Source organism: Aethalodelphis obliquidens, unplaced genomic scaffold (assembly GCF_003676395.1).
Source record: "Aethalodelphis obliquidens isolate GAN/ISIS:26980383/991018 unplaced genomic scaffold, ASM367639v1 scaffold51, whole genome shotgun sequence".
NCBI classification, from domain to species: domain Eukaryota; kingdom Metazoa; phylum Chordata; class Mammalia; order Artiodactyla; family Delphinidae; genus Aethalodelphis; species Aethalodelphis obliquidens.
In genome coordinates, this window is record NW_020837995.1 from 15,320,295 (window position 1) to 15,347,083 (window position 26,789).

At 39.0% G+C, this 26,789-nt stretch overlaps 2 protein-coding genes across 5 annotated transcripts in view; one reads left to right on the top strand and one right to left on the bottom strand.

Annotated features, from left to right (window-relative positions):
• MYEF2 (myelin expression factor 2) overlaps nt 1-26,789 on the bottom strand; it is a 180,902-nt gene that overhangs the window by 107,704 nt on the left and 46,409 nt on the right. The window lies entirely within an intron of this gene.
• Nucleotides 1-26,789, top strand: part of SLC12A1 (solute carrier family 12 member 1) — a 91,190-nt gene that overhangs the window by 44,840 nt on the left and 19,561 nt on the right. The window contains exons 13-19 of the mRNA XM_027084237.1: nt 102-203; nt 2,128-2,283; nt 5,753-5,852; nt 6,630-6,741; nt 14,798-14,938; nt 17,443-17,549; nt 20,996-21,078. Of these exons, the coding sequence (XP_026940038.1) occupies nt 102-203; nt 2,128-2,283; nt 5,753-5,852; nt 6,630-6,741; nt 14,798-14,938; nt 17,443-17,549; nt 20,996-21,078 (801 nt within the window). The remainder of the gene's footprint in view (nt 1-101; nt 204-2,127; nt 2,284-5,752; nt 5,853-6,629; nt 6,742-14,797; nt 14,939-17,442; nt 17,550-20,995; nt 21,079-26,789) is intronic.

Sequence of the window (26,789 nt, forward strand, 5' to 3'; positions counted from 1 at the left end):
CTTTCAATTTCCAAATAAAGTCAAGCTTCCAGGCTATAACAGTTGTTCAGCCCCTGGTCTCATCACTCATATGTACATACTCAATTCTGCTTCGTTCACAGCGGAACTGAATACCATTGCTCCCATCATCTCCAACTTTTTCCTGGCCTCATATGCACTTATTAATTTCTCCTGCTTTCATGCCTCTTATGCCAAATCTCCAGGTAAGTTGACTTTTCAAAACTAAAATAAACCTAAGCAAACAGTTTGTCTCAATAAAATGAAATAAGTCAGTGAAAAGTGCCTGATCTGTGTTTATATGTTTCCTTATATCCTAGTGGGTGGTGTAATTCACTTTATTTTGGTAAGTTGGGGGATGACTTCTGAAATAGAAAAAGAATCATTTGAGCAATGGCCTTTTTGACCAACCATAAAGTCAATTTTCTCCTGCAGCAATAAATTATTCACTGCAAGAGAAACCACATTTATTTCAGCAATAGAAAAACACCACTATTTATTTCCAGGGTGAAAGTGACCACAGAAGTGGAATGAATGTATATATTTGCAACTTCCTTACTATCAATTTGTTTCCTGCCCATGGTGCAGAAGAGAAGGATGAGTAGTTCCCACAATTACCTGCTGAGTGCAGTCAGTGCAGATTCACACTGAAGCTGGTGACATCCCTGCACTCCTCACACTGGTGTTTAAAGTGGTGCAAAATTTCACACCAAAGAACCTTCCCCTATCTTTGTCACCCCTCACCTCTTCTTTGCTTCCACCGGCCAGTTAGAAGAAATTCTCATTTTCTTCTGCCTTTCCACCAGAATAGAGACTTGTCTTTATCAACCCTCAGAAAGTTCTTCACTACAAGGACTTTTATCAAGGATATAAACACGTCTTCACTTTATTAGGGTCTACCAGGAACTCAAACCTCCTTTGGAAAACCTGCTGCAAATATGACAAAATATAGATGGAAGGAGAGCCTCATCCACTCAAGGCCACTAGGCTCCAGAAGATAACTGAAGAATTTTTGTTTCTGTTTTGTTGCCTTGTTTTAAATAGAGAACAAAAGGTTCTGGTCAGTGAATACAGCAGATCATAGAAATGTGTGCTGCCATACCATGTTGTGTTCATTTTTAAAGAACAAAGTGAAGTAACTGAGGTTGGCAGGGGTAAGAGTGGAAAGGAAGGAGGAGAAGAGGAAGAGAGAAAAAGAGGAATAATAGAAAAGCACAGAAACATACACACACACACAGAATGAGACTGAGAAAAATAAAGGCATTTCCAGTGATGTTCTTGAAGTGCTATTTCCATCTTGTGGCCAATTTGGAAATTGCTCTTGAAGACGGAAAGTTCTGTTGTGTTTTGGCAACTCCAAATTTAAAATATGCTTTACCCATAAACCAAATGGGCCGTTCAAATCGGAGCTTCTTTATCCTGACCATACTGTCTCCCAGCTTCTTTCATTTCAGGGAACTAATAGAACACGGAAACCCTCATGCATATATGAATGGTGAGAAATATTTTCTTTGCAAAATGCATGATAAATTAATGCATCAGGTTTAAGAAGCCATTACAGAAAAATTTCTCCCTCTTTTGCCATAGATTATTATTTCTGAAAGGGCAGGCACGATCCTCTTAGAGTAAAAGCAGAGCTAGCACGAAGTCAGTGGATTGACTTTTGATGGCTGCTCTGCCCTCCCCATGGGAACAATAAGCCTATTGTCTTAACCTTCTCTTTCTTGAGCCACCAAGGTGTTCATCCCACAAGCACCGCCCCCCCCCCGCACCCCGTTACTCCCCACTCTTTCCATCTCTCCTGCCTCCTTTCAACTCTTGATGGCATAGATATCAGATGCTTAGGGATTCGTTGTTTGGGAAGACATCCTGGCATGCAGCAAGTGCGGAGGGGCTATGACTGACACATTTTCTACATTTCACAGCTTTCTTATTTGGTGTAATTAACCTTCATAGGCCAGGGACCAAGATCACAGAAAGCAAATAATAGAGTTAGGAACTTGACCTAAAAGTTCTGATTTTTATGCTAGGAAAGAACACATGTTACCTACAGTCTAATAATACACAGTGGTATGATGGTGATAGTGTGGAAGGTTTTCTTGGGCACATAGATTTTTTTTTAAATTTCAGGATGGAGACCTGCATACGGTATTTACAACATGTGGGTATCTCTTTTTGGAGCTATTCTGTGCTGTGCAGTCATGTTTGTCATCAACTGGTGGGCAGCTGTCATCACCTATGTCATTGAGTTCTTCCTCTATATCTATGTGACTTACAAGAAGCCAGGTAAGATAAGATGGATTTGTATTGCAGGGGGTTTCCTAAGAACTCTCTAACTATCCATTCACTCAACAGATGTTTATTTGGCAGCCTCTATGTGTTTAGGTGTGCCATGTGTATGGTGGATATTAATAATATAATGTAATATGATACAATAGTTAAACTCATTGAGCACCTTAAATGTACTCATTTAATCCTCACAATAGTGCTGTATATTAGGTACTGTTAGTCCCATTTTACAGATGAAGAAACTGGAGTTCAAAGAGATGACCACTCGCTGAGGTAACCGTCAGGATGGGATGGAGCTGATATTTTAACTAGAGTGTGTATGATACCAAGCCCCACAAGCTGTCCACTGTATCACCTTCTAAAGTCCTGATAAACGAGATATAGTCCCTGTCCTCAAGAAGCACAGTCTTACACATAAGCACTTAACTATACTACAATATAGCAAGCACCGTGAGAGTGACATGGACAAGTTACTGAGAAAAGGAGAAGAAATGACTAACTGTGAGTAGAGATGTACAAGAAAACTTCCCTGGGCTTCCCCGGTGGTGCAGCGGTTAAGAATCCGCCTGCCAATGCAGGTGACACGGGTTCCAGCCCTGGTCCGGGAAGATCCCACAGGCCGTGGAGCAACTAAGCCCGTATACTACAACTACTGAGCCTGCACTCTAGAGCCCACGAGCCACAACTACTGAGCCTGCGAGCCACAACTACTGAGCCCGTGAGCCACAACTACGGAAGCCCGAGCACCTAGAGCCCGTGCTCCGCAACAAGAGGAGCCACCACAATGAGAAGCCTGCGCACCGCAACAAAGAGCAGCTCCCGCTCGCCACAACTAGAGAAAGCCCACGTGCAGCAACGAAGACCCAACATAGCCACAAAAAAAAAAGAAAGAAAATAAATTTATAAAAGAAAAGAAAACTTCCCTGGTTCATGGCTTTTGTTCCCAGGGTCAAGCGCTCAGTAGGTACTTATAAATATTTGTTGAATGAACACATAAGCTACTTTAAAAAAAAAAAAGGCAAGAGACTAGGATTGGTTAATCAGATAGAGCCAGGGAAGGTTATTCTAGGCAGAAGAAAAAGTGTGAGTGAAGTTAGGAAGCATGCAAGTATGTGGCGTATTTAGGAAGCTCCAAGGCCGTTAGCACGATGGAGTCCTTGGGTGCTGAGGAGAAGGGGCCTGAAGGTGAGCCTGGAAGGGTAGGTTGGGCCAGATGAACAAGCTTAAGTGTCGTGCTAAAGAATCTGGAGCAGCAAGAAGCTGCCACAGATCATTCAGTTGGATCTGAACTTTGGATGTTACCTCTAGAACCAGTGAGAAGGATGGATTGAAGCTGGGAGAGGCTAGAGATTAAGGAGTGCAGCACTCAGAGGTCCAGTCTCAGGGGCCAGACAGGCCCTGAGCCATCCTCACACTCTCCTTACCATTACTCCACAAGTAAGATAGAGAAGGTAGTAACTACTTTGGAGGGTGTGCTTTTGTTGCTTTTCTTTATCACTTTATCCATTTTTAACATCAGGTATAATTTATGTATGGTAATATTAACCCCCTTTAGATGTACAGTCTGTAAGTTGTAACAAACTTACCCAGTCTTGTAACCAACACCACAATCAAGACAGAGGACATTTCCGTCATCGCTAAAAGATTCTGTGCGATCTCTTCCCCCCAACTTAGCCCCTAGCAACAACTTTTCTGATTTCTGTTCCTATAGCTTTGTCTTTTCCAGAGTATTATGCAGAACCATATAAAATAGTGTGTAGCCTGTGTGTATGCTTTCTTTCACTTAACATGAGGTTTTTAGACTCATCCATGTTGTTGCAGGTAAAAGTAGTTTGTTCCTTTTTGTTGTTGAGCAGTATTCCATTGTATGACTAGATCTCAAATTTTTAAAAAATGTATTCACCTTTGATGGACCTTTGGGTTGTTTCCAGCTCGGGGTGATTATATCTAAAACTGCTATAAACATTCACACACAGGGCTTTATGTGGGCACAAGTTTTCATTTCTCTAGGAGTGGGATTTATGATTATGTAATAAGTGTACACATAACTTTATAAGAAACTGCCAAGCTGTTTTCCAAAGTCGCAGTATCGTTTTCCATTCCTAACAGCAGTGAATGGAAGTCCTAGTTGCTCTGCATCCTTGGCAGCACTTATTACTGTCAGTTGATCTTTTTAAAAAAAACATTCTAATTGGTGTGGTTTGGTCTGCATTTTCCCGATGACTAATGATGTCAAACATCTTATTTGCCATCCACATACCTTCTTTTGGCAAGTGTCTGTTTAAATCTTTTGCCCATTTTTTGAGTTGTTTGTTTTCTTATTATTCAGTTGTAAGACCTCTTTATATATTCTAGATGCAAATCCTTTAGCAGTACATGTTTTGCAAATGTTTTCTGCAGGTCTGTGGCTTGTTTTTTCATTTTCCTTACAGTTTTTTTTTGAAGAGCAGACATTCTTAATACTTATAAAGTCTAATTTATCATGTTTTTCTTTTATGGTTGGGCTTTTTGCTTCTTATCTATCTTTCCCTAATCCAAGGTTACAAACTTCTTCTGAAAGTTTTAATGCTTTAAATTTTTAATTTATGTCTCATCCATTTTGAGTTAATTTTTGTATATGATGTGAGGAATGGCTCAAGGCTGATTTTTTGCATATAAATATCCAATTGATTAATATGGTTTTTAGAAGAATGAAATTACCTAAGGTATGCTAAATGCCCAGTGCATAGTCAACACAATCAATATTAATCTTCTTTATCTCCAGATAACTATAGCTCATCATTTTCCTGGCTATTCTGAGCAAGACTGGGGAGATGGCTCTGTCTGCCATCTGGGATGAATCTGTACATTCCCATCAGGGACTTCTTATAAAATTTAGAGGATCCATCTAATATTTAATTTTTTAAATTTAAGTCAGGACATGGCAGTGCTTACCTCCCTTATTATGAAGATTAGGTCCTAAAAAATCAAATTAAAATGCTTGCTAAAGACTGACCCTCTTCATGGACATCTGGAAGTAAGAATTCCCAAGCTATTCAGTTTTATTATTCAAATATAAAGATTGCTGCACACTGTCTATGTATGCAGAAATGCTTCTTTTCTTTTCAGCTTAAGAATTGTGAAGACCTCTTGAATTTATTCAGGGGCTGACCATTTTCCCAAATCTATCTGCCTGCAATGTGGTTATAACACAGCCTATCCCATCGAGTAAGGTTTCTTAGGCTGCAGCTCTAAAGTCTGATCCTTAGCTGGAAAGAGAGGTCTCACTTCTAAGAATTCACAAAGTGTTCATAGAAGGACACACTGCTCTTTCTAGGAAATACTACATTATGTTTTCTTTTATTTGGGCGTTCGTCACTGCTGACGTAGCCAAGGAAAATCATAGAAGGGAATGGCTTATAAAAATATTCACAGTATACAGAGGGAAGCTGGGTGCTTTTATGCCAGATTTCTCCTTCGTCCACAGATGTGAACTGGGGCTCCTCCACGCAGGCTCTTTCCTACGTGAGTGCTTTAGACAATGCTCTGGAACTAACTACAGTGGAAGACCATGTGAAAAATTTCAGGTAAAACTGGCTTCTCAGGCATCCTGGTGTCATTTCACATTAGAAGTAGCTTTCATCTATGGGAGACCAATGCACTAGTCACACGCTTTATGGATATATTCTAAGATAGGCAGTCTTACAAAACTGCCACATTTTCATGACAGCACCTCCTATGAATGAGTGCTTCTTTTCTTCTACTCTGAGCTGTGCCCACCCCCAGCTATAATCTCTCATAGTGCTGGCTGTCACCTTCCATGAACAGATAGAGAGGGGATCTCAGTGACATGATTTCAGAGAGATGTCCCCAAATCCCTACACACATTAATCATTGTTGCTGTCTCCATTAAGCTTACGGCTTTGTGGCTTACTGAATTCCCTTAGGAGAAGTTACACTCTAAGTTCTTCATTAGTTATATCTTATTTGGAATGGAACCTCAAACCACAAGCTTTGAAAGGAGGGTGAAGGAAAGTAACATGAAAATACTGGTTGGAGAAGGACTGGTTGTATTGGGGATTTGGGATAGGGTATTGTCCAGAGGAAAAAGGCAGGGGGAACCGAAGACCACCTTTTCCTTACTTTACATTTTTACTGTCACTAACTAAACTAAGAATACAAAGATGGCAAGATTCGCAGGAAGTCATGATGATTCAAGACTTCTAGTAAGAAACCCAAGAAACAGGAGAGCAGTTGTCCCATTTTGCCAAGGCTTCTGTACCAGCCCATTCCATTGGGGTGGTTCTGGGCTCACAGGCTTCTCGCCATGGCCAGTTCTCACATCTTCTCTTCTCCACTTCCAGGCCCCAGTGCATTGTCTTAACAGGGGGACCCATGACAAGACCTGCTCTCTTGGATATAACTCATGCCTTCACCAAGAACAGTGGCCTTTGCATCTGCTGTGAAGTCTTTGTGGTAAGAGCCACTTCATCCCCTGAAGGTGCTTTTTCCTCCCTGCTCACTTGTGTTCTTTTACATGAGCCTAACAGGTACACACAGTGATAGGAGAATGGCAAGGCAGTTTGGACAAGGACGCTTTTCCTTGATTCATATATCAAGGACTAGCAGGGGCCCATGATCCTGAATTTAAATGAGTGGATGAAATGTGTTTCAGATTTCACAAGAGACCAACTAAAAGTGATAAATATTTCTAAATGATGGCCTTTGAGTCAAGAAAAAGAGAATTGGCTCAGAAATAAAATGAAAATATTTGGGGTGATAACTGTCCCCAGAAATATGAAAGGATAGAATGAGCCAGAGAGCACTATTATATAGATTAACTGATGAGGAGAGAGCCAGACAGAATGGCCTTAAATGAAAGCAAGTAGAATCTAGATTAAATATTTGGGGCTTCCCTGGTGGTGCAGTGGTTGAGAGTCCGCCTGCCGATGCAGGGGACACGGGTTCATGCCCCGGTCCAGGAAGATCGCACGTGCCGCGGAGCGGCTGGGCACGTGAGCCATGGCCACTGAGCCTGCGCGTCCGGAGGCTGTGCTCCGCAACGGGAGAGGCCACGACAGTGAGAGGCCCGCGTACCGCAAAAAAAAAAAAAAAAAAAAAAGATTAAATATTTGGATAAACTTGATGACACTACAGATATCTAGGGAGTTAAACCAAGTTTTCCATGCCTTAGATAAATATTCAGAGCTGAATGAGTTCCTTTTTTGTTCAGGAAGTATGTGGTAGACTAATGATAACTTATTCATGGTTTTCCCAGGAGGTATTCAAAGTAGATGCTAGACATTTAACCATAATTATTGACCAATCATCAATCTATAAAGTGAGGAGAAAGCATTAAAATTATAACAAAATAATAAGTCTAAATTCTCCAAACCAGCTACTTCTCCTTGTTTTTGCAGTGTGCTCTCACGTGCTCTCTCTCTCTCTGTGTGTATGTCTCCCTGTTTCTCTCTCTCATGCTCGCATACCACTCAAAATCCTCAACAGTGCCAGTGTATTATTATTGTACTTACCTATTCTTCGAAGTATTTTCCTACAGTTTTTCTTATTTCAATCTACATAACAGTCTAGTGAGGCAGAGAGGAAAAGAAGCCCTGTTCTCACTATACTGATTAGAAAAGCGAGATTCAGGAAAATTAAATTATGCACAGGGTCACATGACAAGAAAGTGACAGAGCCAGCATATCGGTCCAAGTCAACCAATTGTGCTCTGTGTTATGAGGGGAAAGCCTTAGCAGACTTGTATCCCTGAGAGTGCTGTTAGAATCAGATACCACTCCCTAAACTTCCAATACTTGCCAGGGAATAGGGCTGTCAGGAGGCTACGTAACCCTGGGGCCAGCCGACTGTGCAATGATGCAGGGGTTAATTCACCACATGTCATCATGACCAGCACTTAAGCATCTTTTTACACTTGGCAATACTCTAAATGCAATATGAAGCAAGATGGTCATATTCTCTTTCCTCTAAGTGCTTATATGATAGTAACTCAAACAATATAACTCAATGTAATAATCCCGTAGGCGGTAGAGGGAATCCTACTGACTACATAAGATAGACAGGTTAAGTAATGACCAACAGTGACTCCAGAGGATTTTTTAAAATCTTATCAAGCACCCTTCTCTCATCTTTGGTGCCCTGGATTAATGGATTTCATTTTGGCCAATAAAATACAGGAGCCAGTTTTGATGGAATAAGCAGTTTGGGGGTTTTTTCTTCTCTAGCAATTTAGAGAAAACTTAGTTTAGAAGGCGATAAAATATCTTTAGGACAGGAGAAATGAACTTGGAGTATAAACAGTCATATATTAGCAAGGGAGAAAAGGTCTTTTTATAGAGATGAGATATTACTTTAAATTAACCCTTTGCTGCTTTAACTGTAATAAAAAACAGTATGATTCTGGAATATCATTTCATGTGAAATAGGTACTTAGGTCTGTATCTCTAATGGCCCTGGTTGTTTGACATGTATATTGGACCACTTTATACATCACTGTGCTGGTCCCTCTGAGTAAGGCCCAAGAGCCTTGCTCCCAGGTGCTGAGGTTCTCTTGGGGACAGAAAATAGTTACTGTATCAGTTAATGACTTTCCAGTTAGCTACTCTCTGTGAGCTCCTGGGGCTGCAGATGCTGTCAGCATTTTTCAACTCCATGCTCAGTTGTCAATCATCTTTGCAAAACAGATGGAAGGGGATGTAGTGGAAGTTGACCTACCATTAAATTTTTTTCCCCAAAAGCATAGTGGTTGGTGGTTAGGCCAACCTTGTGGCAAAGGTTAAACGGTAACAATGATGTTGAGAGATAACAATTTAATTTTTAACTCTAGGAAGCTCATGCTTATGGACTTTTGAGACACACAGTCAAGTTCTGAATCACTGTTTTGCCACCTATTAGCTGTGAGTCCCTTGGGCCCATAATTTATTCTCCCTATGCCTCAATTTTCTCAGGTATAAAATGGGCATAATGATGATGATGATGATATGATGATGATAGCACCTATGTTTGTTACAGAGTTGTGAGAAATCTGTAAGATAAGCTTTCTAGTAGTCAGCTCAGTGTCTGTCAAACAGTAAATGCGCAATTAATTTTAGTTGTTACTGTTGATAGTTATTATTATGGTATATTTTCGATATACCACGGTTAAACATTTTCATTCTGAAAATATATCCCCTTCAACAGAAACCTAAAACACCCTCTCTTAGAGAAACCAGGTCCAAACTTTGGATCTTGGACTCTTAGGTATCCAGCGGCTTGATCAGGACAGAATAGTGAGATACGCACTCCCACCCAAATAATCACCCAACAGCAGGCTCTGTGCTCCATCCCTCTGGTGAACTCTGGTTACTTGAAGTGCTGACATGAAGTGCCATACACTACAAGGAAGAAGCAAGACTCAGAGCTCACTGGCATTTCGATGCTGGTGGGTAGACAGAAAACATATGCCCCCAGCTGCCATTTCCTGCAAAGAGGCATTTTTAAAGGACTAGACATTGTAGCCCTGGAAGCTGCTGAAGTTGAAATTAAGAATTATTCTTTTGCTGGGCCCCAAGCTCGCACTGTAGCCTTCCAACTATTCAACTAACTCTTACACTCACCCATCAGAGCCTCTTCCTACCTCTTGCCTTATTCTACTAAGCCTAAAGATTTCAAATGAGGGACCGACCCCTCATCAGGACAAATTGGGGGATACTTTTTAAGGAATCCAGCTTGGTAACTTAAAATAATGTCTATTCTTCTCCCGTAAATTACCTTATAATAAGTCAGTGATACACTTATATCCCAGAAGCCTTTATATTCAACACGTAATTTTCTTTTTCTTGTGTGCCTCACTCCTCTCACCATATGAAGACTACGAATAGGATTCCACCTTCTAGCACCTCTTCGCATTTCTGAGTATAGCCAAGTTCAGTGGGTTCAGCAACAGGCAAATATTAAGTCAAGGGTTGTGATCTCCACCAATTCTACCCTATGTACCATGGCTTAAAAAACACTGCCTTTCTTTGTCAGTTAGTTTCCTCACTTCTTCATAGTAGCTGGAAAGATAGTAAAACCAATCACTGCAGATTACTTAGTTTGGACTTATGTACCCTTAAATCTTCGGGTACACTACATTCAGTTCTAAAAATATTACACTGTCAGCTCATCAAGTGAAAAGGCATCGTGCTTCAGCAGTCACTCACTCATATACTTCTCAGTTTTGCATTTAAAGGAAGGTTGTTTTTTTTTTTTTTAATTAAAACAAATATACTTTAAAGACGGAAAGGTGGCCCAATTGATCTGGGATTTAAAATGCCAATCAGATAAAGTCATTATTGCCAGAAAATGCAACACTTACTTCTTTTCTAAATTTTGTCTTAAAACTGCAAAAGCCTTTCAAGTTTACAGTGGCATCTTCTATTAAGTACATTGTGTTGTGTTGGCTGAAAAATAAAGATTTGTTTTTTAGATTGCTTCTATTTTTTATTTTGAAGCGTTAAGAAAAATATTAGGTTGAATCATGTGAAATTTACAGTTTTGGATGTCAAAAGCTGTTAAATATTGGCAATTTCATATGACGAAACTATAGTCAATAAAACAACACCCATATTCTACTTCTCCTAATTAACAACAGTTAGCATTTTTCTTAGATGCTTCCACTCACTTTTTAAATGAAATAAACCTCTGCACATCAAGCTAAAGTCCCCTTTATAGCTGCTCAGCCCCAGGGACCTGTCTCCAAAGGCAATGTTATCTGAGTTTGACTGATTTTCTTCTAGTCATTTCACCTATGTGTACCAAGATGTAGATCTATTTTGATTAATGTTTTCCTACTCATTAATATTCTTTAAACCTTGGTTGTCCTGAATAACTTTTGAATAACTATTCAATAACCTTGAATAACTTTTGACCAGCTTCCTCATATAGATCCCCTTTTAACAAGATATCATCCTGTTACCCTTTCTCTCTCTCTCTCTCTTTTTTTTTGTTGGAAAATTTACAAAATATCTTAATAAAACCTAAAACTCTCTTTGAATTCGAAGAATCTCTTAAGAAAATTAGAAAATTCAGGTAAGACAACCAACTTTTAACTCTACGGCTTATGGAGGGCAGTTCAAGCATAGATAACCCAGGGAAAACAAAAATTTTCATTTTTTTTTTTTTCTATTGTCATCCTTCTTTTAATCTCAACTTTCACCTCCATCTAGAAGAAAATGCTTTTTTTAGATGAATTTATTCTCTTATAGTCATTAAGTCTCTGTCATGATGTTAATAAAATAATGCCATGACAAAACATGGGAAGAATGAGGTGACCTATGACTGGGCACTAGGATGCATGGTGAGATGAAATATGCACCAAATCAGAAAAGGAAAAATTTTTTTCCCACAGTTCCAACCAGAGAGGCAAGGAAAGCAAAGACAGAGCAATAAGACTCTTAACGTTTTAAAATATAAGAGTTGGAAGGAACACTGCATTTGGCCCAAATTCCTCTATTTGATCCCAATAATATTGGAAATGCTTTGCAAATTCTTTTTCATAATATTCATTTATTTGAAGTAGTGTCACGTCAGTTTCTTCTCCAGACTAAATAATTAGAATTCCTTTACCCCTTTCTCAATCGATGTCAAAGTTATAATACATACAAAAATTTTACAGCTTCTTTGTTCAAATCCTGAATTAATTTATATACACATATTTTGGATCCTAACTGAGCTAATCTCTATAATATTTTAATTGGGTGGTTAAATTCATTTTTGTGACTATTTGAATGTGTATTTGAATGTTGAATAATTATATTCCAGTGTGTCTTCCCTTTCTGTTAGTTTGCTTTTTCCATACTACATTTGTATCGTAGCCTTGCCTCACATTAATAAGTGTGCTACAAGGATATTATAATTGCTTTTAGCCAAGAGAGATTCTACGTGAAATATTTTTATGACTTCTCAATATGGCAAATTTAGGCATTAAAGTAAATCTCTCTGTCACAATTAATGTTTAATTTGGATTTTTGTAATATTAATAGATATATATTAGACTATATTTATTGAAATAAATGCCAGTTTTCCCAGGGGTTCAAAGTCATTGTGGTACAACTCAATACACTCATAGTCTGATACCTTTCCTAGCTGTTGGTTATTCTTCTATGTCATGGTTGTTGTTACCATTCGGCTTCGTTGAATAAAATATTTCTTCTTTCCTTTGCAGTTGATGGTGTCTAGGATGACCAAGAAGGACTAGTGGTTGAAATGCACTGATAGTTAGAACCCTTAGCAAAATTTGATCTATAATGACATGTTTCCTCAGGCTAGGTCTTCTGGTTTAATAACTATCCTTCCTATGCCTTTACCTTCTCCATCTTCATTGGAGATTCTTATTTTTTAACTGTAATGTAAGTTATCCAAACTGTTTTGCTATGTTGGTAAGTTCTAGAAAATGTTCTGGTAAAAATAAGTACAAAAGGGTTTCCCTGGTGGCGCAGTGGTTGAGAGTCCACCTGCCGATGCAGGGGACACGGGTTCGTGCCCTGGTCCGGGAAGATCCCACATACCGCGGAGCGGCTGGGCCCGTGAGCCATGGCCGCTGAGCCTGCGCGTCCGGAGCCTGTACTCCGCAATGGGAGAGGCCACAACAGTGAGAGGGCCACGTACCGCAAAAAAAAAAAAAAAAAAAAAAAGTACAGAAAAGAATCTGACCCAATTTAAACAGAATGTTAAAATGGAAGTGACCCCAGAGAATACTAGTGTTGTATAATAGACATATAATATGTGCCACAAATGTAATTTAAAATTTTCTAGTAGCCAATTAAAAAAAGTAAAAACAGGTAAATGCAATGCATCCAGAGTATTATCATTTCACTATACAATCAGTATAAAAGTATTAATGAGATATTTCACATTCTTTTTTTCATACTAAGGCTTCAAAGTCCAGTGTATGTTTTACATTTCCAGTACCTCTCTGTATGGACTAGCCACACTTCAGATGCTCAATATCAACATGCGCATAAGGGCTAATCATACTGGACAGTGATGGCCTAGATAATTTTCTTATTGTTATAAATGTAGAGCCCACAGCGAGAGAAAACAAATGGCATACCCAGGGTATCAGCTAGACGTGCCAAGAGCCAGATCTAAACCCTACACTCCAGCTCCCAGTTGAGCACTCTTTCAGCTCTGTTGTAGAACAGACACAGTGGTGGAATAAGGTCTGGGACTTCAACAAGATTGTGAACACTCTTTCATTATAATAAAAAGCAACTTTGGATGAGCACTTACTATATTCCAGACATCATACTAGGTAGTTTATCATGACTGCTTGAGATGACCTTGCAGGACAGCTACTTGATCCCTGTTTCCAGAATAACTTATCAAAGCTCAGACATCATTAACTACCTCCAAAGTGGCCAAACTTAGAAGCCAGTTCTGTCTGACCACAAAACCTGGTATCTTTTTCATACACACCACTCTCCAGTCCAAGACCCTCTAAGACTACAACTCCAAGCATGATCTGAGGACGAGCAGCATCTCTGTCATCTGGGAGTCTGTTAGAAATGCAGAATCTTAAGCCCCATTCCAGTCCTGCTCACTGCCTTTCACCAAGATCTGAGGTGGCTAGTAAGAAATCTAAGACAATTCAGTAGAATACCAAATTTCTCTATGAACTGAAAGAACTTCCCAGGAAAATAGTACATTTGTACCTTTGTCAGGCACATGGTAGATAATCAGAAATACCTTTGGGATTGATCTGAAACATGCAAAGAACAGCGCTAGCTGGGACATTTAAGGAAGAAGAAACAGGAACAGAAATTTTAATTAAAATGAGCTTCCAGAGCTCAAATCTTGAAATTATAAAATGCTTCCTCTACCGCTGCAACACCTGCCCCCTTCTCTCTTAATCTGTTCTTCCTATGCCATAGGTATGTGAATTTCTAATCCCACCAACTTCACTGAGTAGCGGGAAATGTTAATTCGAATAGGAGTATGTCAACATTACACAGGGAAAAGTGGTACAAAGGCGTCTTCACCATACACGAAAAGCAATGAATGGGCTTAATAGAATTGTCAAGATGTGGTAGTTCCTGCCAGGATTTGCAGCTCACCATATTTTGGCTCCCAAGAGTGCTGTCGCATTTCTTGAAACTGGGCTCTAGCTGAGATTTCCTTGGTGTTCCTAAATGTGGCTCTCGCTTTTGAGTCGAAGGTTGATTGTGAATTTATCCTGAACTTCTTCAATCACATTTTCAGTATTTTTCTCACGTGCCATGAGGCCCTCAGCTCTTTCTTTTGACATGAGGCAGTTAATTAAGTAGGTGCTAATACATCTAGACATTCTGCATGGAAACTGAAAACTGTGAGCAACCCAGGTCCTCTCCAGAAGGTTGAATTTCTGTGAGTCCTGTTTAGTGAGGTGTTTCCCTCTCTTTCCCATTTCTTAAGTCAATGGGGGCATTGCTGGCTATTTCTGTCCTTTAGAAAACAACAGCAGCGTGATGTATAATAGCAGGGCTTCTAACCAATATTTGATTGTGTCATGCAGGGACCGCGCAAGCTGTGTGTTAAAGAGATGAACAGTGGCATGGCAAAAAAGCAGGCCTGGCTTATAAAAAACAAAATCAAGGCTTTTTATGCAGCAGTGGCAGCATATTGTTTCAGGGACGGTGTCCGAAGTCTCCTTCAGGTAAGGCTAGCATTGAGGGAATGAGTACAGAGGCAAAAGACAATTAGCACTCCGTTTTAATGAAGTTCCCAAATGGAATGGCTCCAGTTGGGCAGACTAGCATCAGAGATCAATGCAGATGGTGAAGGAATTCATTTTGAATTCCTGGGGATAAGCAAAGCTAAAACAGAAGCAGAGAGGTTCTATTACAATGAACTATGAGTGATTCACTGGAAATGGAAAATGAGGTTGCCTTTGGCCAACAGCATATATTCTGTCCCCATACTTATTGAAATGCAAATTTGTTCTGATCGTTGACATTCAAGATTCTATTAAAACTTCAAACTATTTTTACATCTCACACTGAATATAGCAATGCTCAAGTCAGGCATTCTTTTCCTTTTTTCTTTTGCAAATGGTGCGAGGGCAGCTGCAAGACTGGACTAAATAAATTCCTGGTGATCCCAGGCATAAAATCTCCCTCTCCTCCTAAATTATTTCCAGAATGTTAAATAAAATGTAATAATATCTGTGGTTCAACACTAAAGCCCACAGTCCTTCCATCTTTTCTCCCTTATTCTTCCCTTTTTTCCTCACCTTCTATAATAAATATATAGAGTCCTTCCCTAGTTCTGATTTTCATAATTTAGAATGCCAGGGAATCCTAAAACAATCCAAGAGAAACTCAGAATTATAGGGCTTGGTTTTCTAATAATTTGGGCTTTAGTATGGTTGGAAAAACCTGATTCTACATATACTAAATGATGTATTTAGCTTTTAGAATTGCCACCTACAGGAGTGTCAAAATTCAGGATTGCTTCCAGGTAACTCTGATGGCTTATACAGGCAAGAAAGAAAACATGTTGATTAAACTGTAATATTTTGGAGAGTAAGAGTATTTGATGCATTTCTGTCCGCAGAGAAACCATTTCTGAAAGATCCAGTACCCCCATGAGTCTCTTTTCATCTGTTTTTAATTTGATAAACCACAGAAATAGGTGTCATTGCAAGATGCTGATTTTTCTTTCAGTAGTGAGTTACTTTTCAGTAGCTCTTTGGTTAAATACGTTGGGAAGGTTACACATTTAATGTAAAATTATCATGTAAGATTAGTAAAATAAAAAATTTCAACTAGGAATGAGAGGACAGACACAAAATAAGAAGAGGGAGTGAAAGGACATTGGTATGGAAAACAATTCGTATGCTAATCCAGAAGAAATTGTAAAAAATTTCGACAGTGCATAAAGCTTGTTCACCTGAAATTCTTCAAAGAAAAATGGTGGAGCACAGAGGGGTCATGACAAAAAGGGCAGGACAGAGTGGCATTAAAGGGAAGCAACGACAACTACAGCATTTTGAATAAAGAAATTATGGCATGAATGACCACATTCCCAAACTGTAGTCATGGAAAAGACTATATCTATACTGCCGTGCACCTGCCAGGGGCCAGATGACAGCTCTAAGAGGAGCTGTTCTGCTACCTGTACATTTCTAAGGGCAATACACCAAATGTGGTGGAGGCAAAGTTTATTTCAGGAACCCTCCATCAATGCCCATCTCTTTCCACTTGCTACTGTCCCCTCTAAAATACCCCCCTCTGATCATTTGTTTCACTCTTAACATAACCCAGAATATCCTTCCTTCACTTCCACTGCTCTCCTTACCTTTACTTGTCAATATCTAACCAACCTGCAAGATCCAAAACAAATGCCACCTCTCCCATGAAACCATTCATGAATCCTTAGCTGGAATTCAAATTTTCTTCCTTTATGCTTCCATATGATTTCCTACTGCATTTGCACTTGAATTATAATTATTATATATCTCATCACCTCAACCTTATTCTAAGCTCCTTCAGGCCCAAGAATATGCCTCACTACTCTCTCACAGCACCTAACACAGGACTGTGCAATTAATAGGTGTTCAGTAATATTGCCGGATTAAATTTAATTAACTGGAAGCCGTATTCTGTCATCTAATGGGGGGAATGAAACTTCTGATATGGAAGATGGCTATTCATGTTACTGTCATGTAAGAGATTTAGGTTCTGGAAACATAGTTCAGTTATTCTTCAATAAATAATGTAAGTAGAAGTTTCAGCGATCCTTCTATATAAGAATTTTCCAAACATGCATTTTATTGCTAATGACATTATGGATATAGCAGGTGGAAATGAGCTTTGAACCACTAAGTTACAACACGCATACCAACAGATAAGCCGATCCTCACTTGACTTTAAATTATTGAACCATTTTAATGAGTGTATCAGAAGAAATGCAAATGACTGCTAATTTAGAAAAGCTTCATTTCTGTCATCTAAAATCCATTTATGGCTGAGATGGTTTAGAACTAATCTTTCTATTTTATGCTTGAGTACAGGCATGAAGGACATGCACTAAAATGTAATCTAATCTTCAGAATCTTCAGAACATTACATCAGTGCTCTTTTGGACATTATTTTTCACTTGCAGTGGTAGTTTCCTGGCCTGGTAAGGATTGCCCATGTGTTTATCTCCTCTGTTTAGGCCTCAGGCTTAGGAAGAATGAAACCAAACACTCTGGTGATTGGATATAAAAAAAACTGGAGGAAGGCTCCCCTGACAGAGATTGAAAACTACGTGGGAATCATACAGTAAGTGATGGCTTTCAAGACGTGCTCTTGCTTATAAAGCACTAACCAGGGCAGTACATAACTGACACTGTTGTACAGAATAAATTGCCTGAGAAGAAGACATTCCCCTGGTACTCTGAATTCTTTACCAAAGTGAGAAAACACTGCCAATATAATAGAACTTGAGGGGATCAACTGAATTCAAAGTTTAAACTAATGATCCCAATGCTACGCGACCTCCAAAAGTATATAAATACACAAAGTATTACCTGGCTTGGTTCCTTCTTTTGAGTAAGAGAAAACAAATTCTACACATACAGAGAAGCTCAGGGTGTCCTCAGTGACCATTCTAGAAAATTGAGCCTTTCTTCCAGGCCTGAACATACTTAACCAGCTTTGTCTCAAGGGGGTCAATGTTAGCTACCCCTAACAGCCATCTTTTGTGTCAACAGCTCTGAAAATGGAAGATTTCCTCTGTCTGGGTTCTGACTTCGCTCTGATTTCATACCACAGGGCGGAGAACGTGCTGAGAGGTCTGGCTGCACTTAAAAGTCCATAATACACAGGAAAAAAATCCTCATCCCTGCAAAGCAAGCATATACACAGTGCTCCTTATACTAGGATCTGTCCTCCGGCCCCTGCTAGAATGAGCATCACATTTACCATTATTTGGGGGAGATTTAGGGAACATAACAAAAGTATTCTAATATTAGTCCTATCAAAAAGAAGCATAAGAAAATAATTTTCATCTTCTGAAATTATATGCATTACTGACCAAACAAACATTCACTTAACAGTCCTCTTAACCTGGGGAACCCATGTATTAAATGTTTCCTCCTGAATTGTGTTCCCTAAACATATAAAGGCTGGATGCCACGTGCTGCTATCTGGCTCCTGCTGGTGCTCTAAGTTCAGTAGGTTAAGGCTAAACCAGGTGATCAGGGACAGCATTTTGCCAGGCTTAGCAAACAGCATTTTGATATATTTTAAATCACAGTCAGTTGCTGACTAGACATTCTTAGAAATGGATTAGATCCACACTCTGTCATCCAGATTCTTCAGTAAAATGTTGTCCTCACCTTTGGGAACAAAAAAGGGTGGAGCAAATAGGAAGAAATATGTGAATCTTCAGTCAAAGAGTCCATCAGTTGATACAAAATTATTTGAGTTCGTCTTCCAAACTCCCTACCATCCAAAACATTCTAAAACTTCAAAGGACCAAAATAATCAAACCCAGTAATATCAAGCTGAGGAGACTTCTGGCTTTTGTACCAAATTAATGATTGGTCTTCTTGGTAATAAAGTTCAGTGTTAAGGTGGCTCAAATTTGTAATAGTATAAAACTTAGCTGGTTTGGTGAAGTTAAATGACTTTATTATGACAGCACTGGGGTCAATACAGAAGGAAGACAATCAGACATCCATGTTGTATTTCCCTTTCTAACTTTTTTGTTCTGTTCTGTTTTATGATGTAAAGCACAGTATTAGTATTAACGTAAAGGGGTATCACTACAATAGTACAATATTTTACCATTTTTCTTTAACTAGTAGATTTTAAATTTCTGTAATATTCTTAAGTATGGTTTAATTTTAATTAAAATAATTTTAATGACTTAAAACAACACAAATGTGTTAGCTTACAAATACATAGGTTAAAAGTCTGAGACTCAGAAAGAGAAAGACAAATACCATATGATATCATATCATATCAGGTGATATCACCTATATGTGGAATCTAAAATATGATACAAATGAATGTATTTACAAAACAGACAGACTCATGGACTTAGAAAACAAACTTAGGTTTACCAAAGGGGAAAGGGGGTGAGGGAGGGATAAATTAGGAGTTTGGTACTAGTAGATACAAACTACTATTTATAAAATAGATAAACAACAAGGTCCTGCTGGATAGCACAGGGAACTATATTCAATATCCTCTAATAAACCATAATGGAAAAGAATATGAGAAAGAATATATATATATATATAACTGAATCACTTTGCTGTACACCAGAAACAAATAAAGCATCGTAAATCAACTATACTTCAATTTTAAAAAAAAGCTCAGACACTTACTTCCTGAGCTGGAATCAAGGCGTGGGCTGAGCTGTTTTCCCTTCTGGAGGCTCTAGGAGAGAGTTCCTGGGCTTGCCTTTTCTAGGTTCTAGAGGCTGCCCACTGCTCACGGCCCCTGCCTCTATCTGCAAAGCTCTTGACGGGTCAAGTCCTTCTCACACCACATTATTCTGACCTCCTCTTCTGCCTCCCAATTTCACTTTTAAGGACCCTTGTGATTACACTGGGCCCATCCACATTATCCAGGATAGTCTCCCCATCTCATGGTCCCTAACCTAATCGCACCTGCAAAGTCCTTTTTGCCATATAAAGTAACATATTCATAGGTTCCAGGGATTAGAATGTGGATGCCTTTGGGGATCCACAATTATTCTGCCTAACGCAGAACCCAGATATTTTTTGTGGAACACACTGTCTATTTTTTCTAATCAAGGACACCTCAAACAAGATTTATCCAAAATTTACCTTGTGGCGCTTTTGCTAGAATGGATCTATTTTTTTAAGTGAAGTTCACTTACGGTTCAAATTTTGAATGGATATTCATATTATACTGAACTTATATCACTATTTGAAAATTCAGGTCTACTTTGGCTAGAGACTTGTTTGCATATCGTGAGGCAATCACAAACTGCACTGTTTCTGGGAAAGGACAACTGAACAGAAAGGTTCCTTGGGCTTCGTTCAATCCATAAACGACTGAACAAAGGAACTCCCAAGGAGAATATTTCAAATGAACTCAAAGTACTAATCAGTTTGCCCAATATTTAAGGGCAAAGAAAAAATGTTCTGCGAGAACACAGTTAAAAGAGCAAGGCTTTCTTTCCCTCCTAGATAACCTAATTCCATTGGGTTGGGTTTAGAGAAGGCACAACTGCCAATTTCAACAGGATAGAGTTGCCATGAAAAAGTGTTGCTTTAAATGGTCTCTCCAAAGTCAAAGATAATAGTTCCCTAGAGGGACTGGAGACATTTTTAACTGGGAACTTGATGTCCAAAACGTTGTAGGATTCCTCCTCAATGGGTTAAGAGGTTTGACTGATAAATTTCAAAGGCTCTGTGCAGCCTTGAAACTTCTGTACTAAATATTTCAGCAATTGTTTTGTTTACGGTAGAAAAGAATCAAGTATTTTAAATAATCAAAATTCTAATCTTAATCAAAATTCTAGTTGACAGTATTGTTTGAATAAGAGTTAGTTACCTTTACTCAAAATACATTTTTAAAAGACACCAAGGGAAAACAAACAGAAAAGGCTATCAGCCCCTGGCTATGTTTGAAGGTGAATTTTTGGAGTTTAATTACATTAAAATCCTAGAAGCAAGTTCAGTATTAGTCCAAACCTTGAGGATTAAAGGAGTCATTTAAATCACTAACCATTTTGCTTCCACTTGCAGTGATGCGTTTGATTTTGAGATTGGTGTTGTCATAGTCAGAATCAGCCAAGGGTTTGACATCTCCCAGGTTCTTCAGGTGCAAGGTATGTATTTTCTTTATTCAACCAATAGGTATTCATTGAGCACCTACTCCCTGCCTGGCATTGTTCTAGGTTCTGGGGATAGCACAGTACCCAATACAGACAAAACCCCCAACAGTGCAGCTCACGTTCTTGTGCTGACACGAGGTGTGTACACCTTCCCCGTGTTTTCCTCACTGCTAATGCAAGTGGCCTTTGTCCTGCTAACCAAAAATACAGAATAATTCAGGGCAGATATCAATTATTCTTCTCGTCACAAAACCACAAAGCTAGTATCACTAAAAATAAATACCTTTGGTAAAATAAACTGCCAGATTGATTTTTGCAAGATGTTTCAGAAAATGAAGATTGTTTCCTCAGAAAACCATGTATTTTGTTCTTAAGAGTCTATGATCTGGTTTGTAGCTAACATGGAAATGAGCCTGAATGTATCATGCTGTGAATCACCAAGCTAAGTCAGAGGCAGAAACGCTAATTCAGTTTAGTGATTCTGCTTTTTTCCCTGTAGAGGATAACATATATTACTTGTTTAGTCTTAGAGTTTAAACACATCCTCTTGTGTATGGAGTGAAGGACACACCTAAAGAGTCGCTAAAATATTAAGATAGAACTCTAATCCATTACTTATCTCTTTAGCTAAACTTCACAATAGAGTCCACTGACAACATGACACTAAAACAGAAGGTACCTCTTGTGTACCAGGCATGGTGTATATGTCAGTGCTGGGTAGACTAAGACTAATAAGAGTCTGTAATCTCAAGACACTCACAGCCCCATGATGAAAATGGGTGTACTGTTAGTGTGATAATAGGGTATTATGGGAAAGAGAAAAGGCACTTAACTCCAAAAGGCTTCCTGGAGGAAATTACCTTTGATTTTAGATCTAGTGGATGAGAAGGAGTTAACCAGGCAATGTTGGGAGAGAGAAAAATGAGAGTTTGAGCAACAGCATTCCTGGCAAAGAGGACAGCATTAGCAAAGATGTGAAGACACAGGAATATGGAGGTGGGGTATATGGGCAACCGAAAGCAGATTTGTGTAACTGAAGTGAAAAGTATGGGGCTTCCCTGGTGGCGCAGCAGTTAAGAATCCGCCTGCCAATGCAGGGGACATGGGTTCCAGCCCTGGTCCGGGAAGCCCCCTTTAAAAAAAAAAAAAAAAAGTATGAAGCAGACAATAGTGAAATATGAAGCTGCTGATATAAGATCCTGATTTTAAAAGGCTCATTTGTCATATTAAAAATTGTGGGCCATATTCTATAGACAATGAGGAACTGCTGAAGAGATTTAAGTGAGGGAATAATATGGTGAAATTTGAGTTTTAGAGCTCATACTCTTTCAGTTACATGAGGCACGGACGTGAAGAGGACTAGAATAGAGACAGAAACACAAATCAAAAAGATTTTTCTAATAATCAAAGCCAGAGAAGGTGACAGCCTGGACTAGAGCAGCCTGTCTCAGGGGATGGAGAAAAAAAGACAGAGTACGTTGGAGGTACAAAGAGCAGCATTTTAGGTTTGATAGGATGTGTGGGATATGGGAGAGGGAGGAGTGAAAAAATATCCCTTGGCTGACAATGAACGGTGGTGCTACCAATGGAAATGGGAAACACAAGAGGAAGAGCAGGTTTAATGAAGAGATGTCTGGTTCAGTTTTAAACAAGGTCCTGTGGGAAATCCTACCAGAACTGTCCAATAGGCATTTAGACAGTCCTGGTCTTGAAGGAGAAATCTGAGCTGGAGATGTCGATTTAGATGTTTTGGGTCAAACTGTGTCCTCCAGAATTCGTACGTTGTGGTCCTAACCTCAGAATGTGACTGTATTTAGAGACAGGGCCTTTAAAGAAGTAAGTAAGGTAAAATGAGATCAGTAGGTTTGGTCCTAATCCCATATGAATGGAGTCCTTATGAAAAGAGGAGATAGGGCACAGACAAGCACAGAGGAAAGATCATGTGAAGACAAAGGGAGAAGATGGCCATCTACAAACCAAGGAGAGAGGCCTCAGAATGAAACCAACCCTGCCAACACCTTGACATTGGACTTCTAGTCTCCAGAACTGCAAGAAAATAAATTTCGGTTGTGTTCTGTCCAGTCTATGGTATGTGTTATGACAGCCCCACCAAAATTAATACAAGAGACATCATAATTAAGGTTAAAATTGAAACTGTGACACTGGAAAATATAACCCCAAAAGTGTGTATATTCAGGAGCCCCAAGGCACAGGAAAAGGGTCCCCAAGGAGGAGCAGGGAAGGAGTGGCCAGAAAAGTAAAGGAACCAGGAGTCTGTGTTGTCATGGAAGTCTTGGGAGCAGAGTGCTCAGAATGACAAGAATCATCAGCATTGTCAAATACAGCAAAAAATACCAGTAAAAGTGCAAATGAAATATAATTGACATGGCACAGATAATCTTAGAACAATTTCTGTAGAGCAGTGTTGATAGAATCCCGAATGCAGTAGGTTAAGGAGAGAATATGCGATGATGAGGCAGAGAATGTGGATGTGGCCCACCATATGAGAAGTCTGGAAGTTAAGGAGAGGAATGAGGTCGAGAAGGGTTACTACAGGAAGACCTATAGACGTTAGAATGGGAGAAAGGCTTGTTTCCAGGCTGAAAAAGATGGGCTCAAGAGAGTAGGAGAGATTGAGGATGAGGGTAAACAAAGATGACTATGGAGTAAGATCCTGGAGGAACAGGAAGAATTCAGGAAGGGGCATGAATGAAAGAGTTGGCCTAACACAGAAGAAAAATGCTTCATCTTCTAAAATTAGAGTAAAGAGGGGAGGATTGATGAAGAGGTATGTGGATTTGTAAGAGTGGTAAATTGAGGAAGATCATGCACAATAGTCTCAGTTCTATGTAGTTGGAGCAATTTTGCTAGCTGTCTGCTTTTTCTCTAGCGACAGTTGGTCTCCAGGGTAAAGGGTACCAGGGTTTTGCCGGATAGGTTCACAGAAAGGAAAAGCCTGCAAGAGATTTGAGAGTGCAGGTGCCTAATGGGTTCAGATTCTATTTGGGCATTTCACGATTGTCTCCATCCTAACAGAAGGGAACATGAGTGAATTAGGTGAATTTTTTGATGCAACAATTCTTTTCTTGCAAGGGAAGAGAAGAAAGAAGAAGAAATTAGAAATCAAGCACTTGTAAACGATGGAGAGCCACTATCTGATATGTATACTCTATGATTTTGTATGAAGAGCTTTAAAAAATAAAACTGAGAGTAGAATCCATCCTATGCAAAACTGCAATATAAAGGTTATCTTTGGTGCCTTCGGCCTTCCTTTTTTATGCCCCTTTTCTTTTTCATGGACCCTTCATATCTCCAGGTCAGATATACTAATTCTACATGGTGTTCATGATTCATTTATATTCCTTCCTAGTAGAACTTAATACACTGTAGCAACAGTAGCTCAAATTTTTGAGCACTTATTATGTGCCATGTGTTATGCTTCATGTTCACATGTAACAGTTATCATCCCAACTACCCCATAAGGAAAATACATTGTCCCCATTTTACAGCTAATAAAATTGAGGCTTCCCTAAGATTCACAGTGCTAGTAATTAGTAGAGCTAATATTAAAACCTATGTCTGTTTGAAGCCTCTATTCTACCTTGCTAAAAGAAGAGCTAGAGAGGAAATGACTTACATAATGAGAAGCACTGGTAAAATCCGAGATGGAAATGGAACAAGGCTATTCGTTCAAAAACGCAGCATACAGGCTGCCTGACTGTGGTAAGACAGACATGATGTTGAGGACAATCACAAGAACCTAATATGAAGAGACCTGTTCTGTTAACCTTCTACATTTTACTTTAATTTTTCGGCCTTTTGTGCTACACTGTTTTTCCATCTAAAAAAATGAGAATGCAAAATACAATTTGTATTAAATTATACATTTGCATTTGTTTTGTATGTTGATCTCTTCAAGCTGACAGATGTGATGTAGCTCCCACCCCTCGCTGCTCCATCTGCCAAAATGCACTGTCAATTTAGTTCTATAAAGCAATACAGCAAGCAAATCCTGTAAGTTTCTGAAAGAATCCTGGCAGTGAACTGCATCCCCTTCTAATTTCCCAAGGGATGTATCTAATTTATATCAACTTTGATGTTTGAAATATTTTTGTTTCTTAGTCAAGAAAGGGAAAATGCAGTAGGATGCTAATAAAATAATCATAAGTACCAATTATCTAGAGTAAATGAAAAAACAGCGTTACACAAATACATGAACATGCAGAAAAACAACAGCATAATGATAGAAATTAACTTTACCCCACATTTCCATGCATTGTTTTGAAGTTACGTAATTTATGACACAACCCTCATGTTAGATTTTGAATTGGAAGAAATAAGCTTGCATTTCATTGTATTATGCTGTAATACAGGGCTTAATAAGAGCCTGATAAATCTTAAGTATTGCATTATAATATGTTAATGATAATCATCATAGCTTCTCCAAAACAGACACCACAGTGTCATCACAGATTATAATTTAAAGGAAATATTAGCAATTCAGAGTGCCCATATACTGTAGTTAATAAAGCAGTGAATAGAAATCAACTTTATAGGTAATTTACCAGCTAATGACAATTATTTCTATACTGTGTCTCAGGCTTATGTGAGAATAACTTTTTATGTAAATAAGATTGATGCTCATAGCATTATTACTTGTATAGTGCAGCAACTCATCCAGTACTGATGGCTGATAGTTTCTCTTAAGAAATCAATTTATCGCCTGACAACACAAAAAAAATGCAGTATTTCATATTGTTCACTTCCCACGGGTATTTAGCAAGTTTGCCAACTACAACATAGAGTCCAAATTGTACTGGTAAGAAATAACGTGATGAAACATGGTTCACAATATACTGCAGTCAAGTGTTCCATGTAAGTACTGCACGATTTATGACCATCTCAGAGCACGAGGGTTCTGCTGTGTCTGATAGAGTGGCTTAGCAAAATAAAGACAGATGGCAGTGTAGTAAATAATTACTTGATTGGAAGGCAACCACTGCAGGATTCCTTCCTGCCTTCAATTCAACTAGACTTCACCTGGGGTACAGCACATTGCTTCACGTGAGCATTTACAGCTTTGAGCTGATTGATCAAGAAAGAATCATAATTTCATAATTAATAAAGAAAAAGGATGCTGTGAAGTTGGAGGATATGCGATTCCTCAGTGGGTTTCCTTGCTCTCTCTTTTGTTGTCAGATATTTGACTATTCTCTATCTTTCAGATTCAGACTGAACTGCAATGTGTAGACTCCTGCCTATTTCTAAAAGACATTGCTAAAAAAAGAAAAAAAAAGAAAGACTGGAAATAGACCATTCGAGGCAATCTTGACAACTAAACTGAATTTCAAAATAGTCACTCCAGTTGGTTACCATGCAATCAGTTTATAAAGGACTAGAAAATAAACTACTGTTCAAGTGGTTTTGGCATTTGCCTGAGGATACACCTCGGGATTCACTCTTTGTTTTTCCTATGAGAACTGTTTTGGGGAACGTATGACGACTCAGAAACTCACTCTCAACTGATAGATCCTAAAAGTCTAAGCTTTTCCTTCCATCATTAGAACCTCTGGGATCCTCTTAATCTTGGCATAAGAGAAGGGCAGGCTTTTACTCTCTCTCCCTAGCTATGTGGCTTTGTAAATGTGATATAATATGAAACTAATATGCAAGATTCAGAGTCCCACCAGATGCCCAGGTGGTGG